The 2,500-nt window shown below is 35.5% G+C and overlaps 1 protein-coding gene across 2 annotated transcripts in view; it reads right to left on the reverse strand.

Moving 5' to 3' along the window:
* Positions 1 to 384: 384 nt before the first annotated feature.
* LOC144960332 (uncharacterized) overlaps positions 385 to 2,500 on the reverse strand; it is a 23,225-nt gene continuing 21,109 nt past the window's right edge. For both annotated transcript variants that reach the window (XM_078893406.1, XM_078893403.1), the window contains exon 2: positions 385 to 2,500. This exon is cut by the window's right edge and continues 289 nt beyond it. In XM_078893406.1, the coding sequence (XP_078749532.1) occupies positions 1,801 to 2,103 (303 nt within the window). In that variant the 5' untranslated portion in view covers positions 2,104 to 2,500 and the 3' untranslated portion in view covers positions 385 to 1,800.

Consider the following 2,500-nt stretch of genomic DNA (forward strand, 5'->3'; position numbering starts at 1 on the left):
GTGGCTTAGTGGTATGACTCTCGCTTTCGAATGGGAAGGTCCTGGGTTCGAGCCTCGTGCTAGGCGCATAGTTGAGTCCTTGGAAAAGGCTCTCTACTCACATTCTATCACCGAACTCATATGTAAAATTAGTACCTGGCCGTTTACAGCGTCGTCTTTGTACGAAAAATTGTAATATCGCCTAACAGGCGTCATGTCCCTTCCTCCATGTTAAATGTTGCAGTCGATCAAGGACCCTTTGTAAAGCACTTTGAGCACATTATTTGATATTGCGATATATAAAAGCTCATTTTTTATTTTTTTTTTAAAGACGGGTTCTCTGGTGACGCATTAAATAAGAGTGCCCCAGTGTTTTAAGCCCTTATCAACGAGTCAATTCAGACAATAGTTTCGTTTTATATTTATTAGTGTTAAAGGGAGATAAACCGCTCCTACGACGTGAACAAATTGAGTATCGCAACGCGGAATTCATTCATTCATAATCCCATTGCCGTTCTTCTAATTCCTTCTTTTTTTCCAACTTAGAATTGCTGATGCAGTTTGCTTTTGATCTAGAAGTGTCGTTTTAAGTCACAGGCTGCCCAACTTTGCAATTATCTACCCTTTCCGAGTGACACTGATATGTTTGTGTTCAAAATGAGTTCCCCTTTGTATCATTTTACATGAAAAATGAAGCGTTTCCACTTAAAGATCCGTAGGATTATGGCGACTCGAGCTTCAATTAAACTATAATTGCATTGACGTTGGTTGTCTTTTGATGAAAACGGTAAGATCGTTTGTTAAACTCCAATTAATATTAACATTCACCTTCGAAGGTTCAGGCCTCGGACAATGGGAAGAACACAAGGTCAATAGAAAGAACCTATCAAAAATAATCTGTACTATTCTGGGGATTCTATGACAGTCGATGAGTGAGAAATCAAGAAATTGTTTATAATGTTCGCTTTCTTTTATTCAGTGGATTTGTGTTTTTATATAATGTTTTGTTTATTTCAACAAATCTGCTATTTATTAAAATGGCTTGAAATTCACTAGTGTTACAACCTCACAATGAACCTCAATTCCATTATTCCGTAATCGTCTTAAGATTTGTTTTCTCCAATTTATGAAATGCGATTGTTAGGAATTTTATAATAGAAAAGTTCACACATATATTAGTTGTTGATAAACGCATTAATCAATATTTAGAATAAATGAATTAACAATTCTTGACCTAAAGTCGAATAAAATACTGTGCTCTTGTGCTGAAACAAAAGATATTGTTAAGCCTATAGTTTGCCCTGAAAATATTGGCCAGAATACCAATCAATTTATACAACCCAGAAATGTGTAAATCTTTTGAAGTATAACACAGTAAGACAACGTCCGTTGATTTTTTTTGTGTCGTATTGATTGGTTGGAGGCCAGATGAGAAATGTTTTGGCTTTTTTTTTTTGTCCTGAAAAGTGTTTTTTATGTAGCCGGGGAGTTTTGACGACATCGAAAGAAATTTGGAGGCTGTAATGTAAGGAATATATCTGTCTTTAGGTGACTGGTGACGTCGATTGGAGACCAGCACACATTTTGTCTGAGTGTTTTATTGTTTGGCAAATAAGGATAAAAACGTTTGCCTGTACCTAGTACTCATTTTATAATAGATTAAAATGTTACAACTTGAATTGATTGACATTGATATAATTAGATATGTGTCAAATGTAGAACTATACAAATAGTGACATTGTTGATATATTAGATAAAAGATGGTGGTGTTGATCAATTCAGCGGAATAACAAAATAAAAATAATGCACAAATTGTAGCCATCATAGCCATGAGTCGTTGTCCTTGTCGACATTTGTATTCGTCTTGACCCCAATAACCTTCTCATTGTTCACCATTCCTGGCTTGCTGGAACTGGTTAAGTTTGATGATGTAGCAATGCTGATGGCTTTGGGTTTGGTAGTGCTGGTGGCGCTGATATCAGGAATTGTGCTATGGGTAACGTTCTTTGATGACGATGAGGATTTTCTGAATTTTCTATTGGATAATGTTCTCAGCATTGTAGCGTTACAGATCACAACTATACCAAAGATGGTAAATCGGAGACCCATGTTCATAGATCTCATAAAATTAGTAGATATGATATAATCGTCATTATAAGAAAATGGTGTATAGTCTAAGGTCAATGTAGATTTATTAGATTATTGGATTTTTAACCCCCATTGAAAATGAGCCCAGGCGATTTGAGTCAAAATTACTTGCAACAGTTAAGATAAAGGTGACACAAAGGGTATATAAGGTTTTCTTGGCTGTGAATGTATGCTTGACTTTAAACGGGAAGACAATAGCAACAATCTCTCCAACGCAATGTAGGTTGTTAAATAGCAAGTCAGTTGAGTGAAAATCGGTGTCAAACCAGATAATACATTAACTAAATCATAAGGATCTATCACGCTGTTGGGATTGTAAAAGAATGCTTCTTTAAACATCCAAACAAAACTCCACAAGTTAATTGTACACAAA

The sequence above is a fragment of the Berghia stephanieae genome, chromosome 15, assembly GCF_034508935.2.
Source record: "Berghia stephanieae isolate SIO BIC M18660-M18661 chromosome 15, UCSD_Bste_1.3, whole genome shotgun sequence".
NCBI classification, from domain to species: Eukaryota; Metazoa; Mollusca; class Gastropoda; order Nudibranchia; family Aeolidiidae; genus Berghia; species Berghia stephanieae.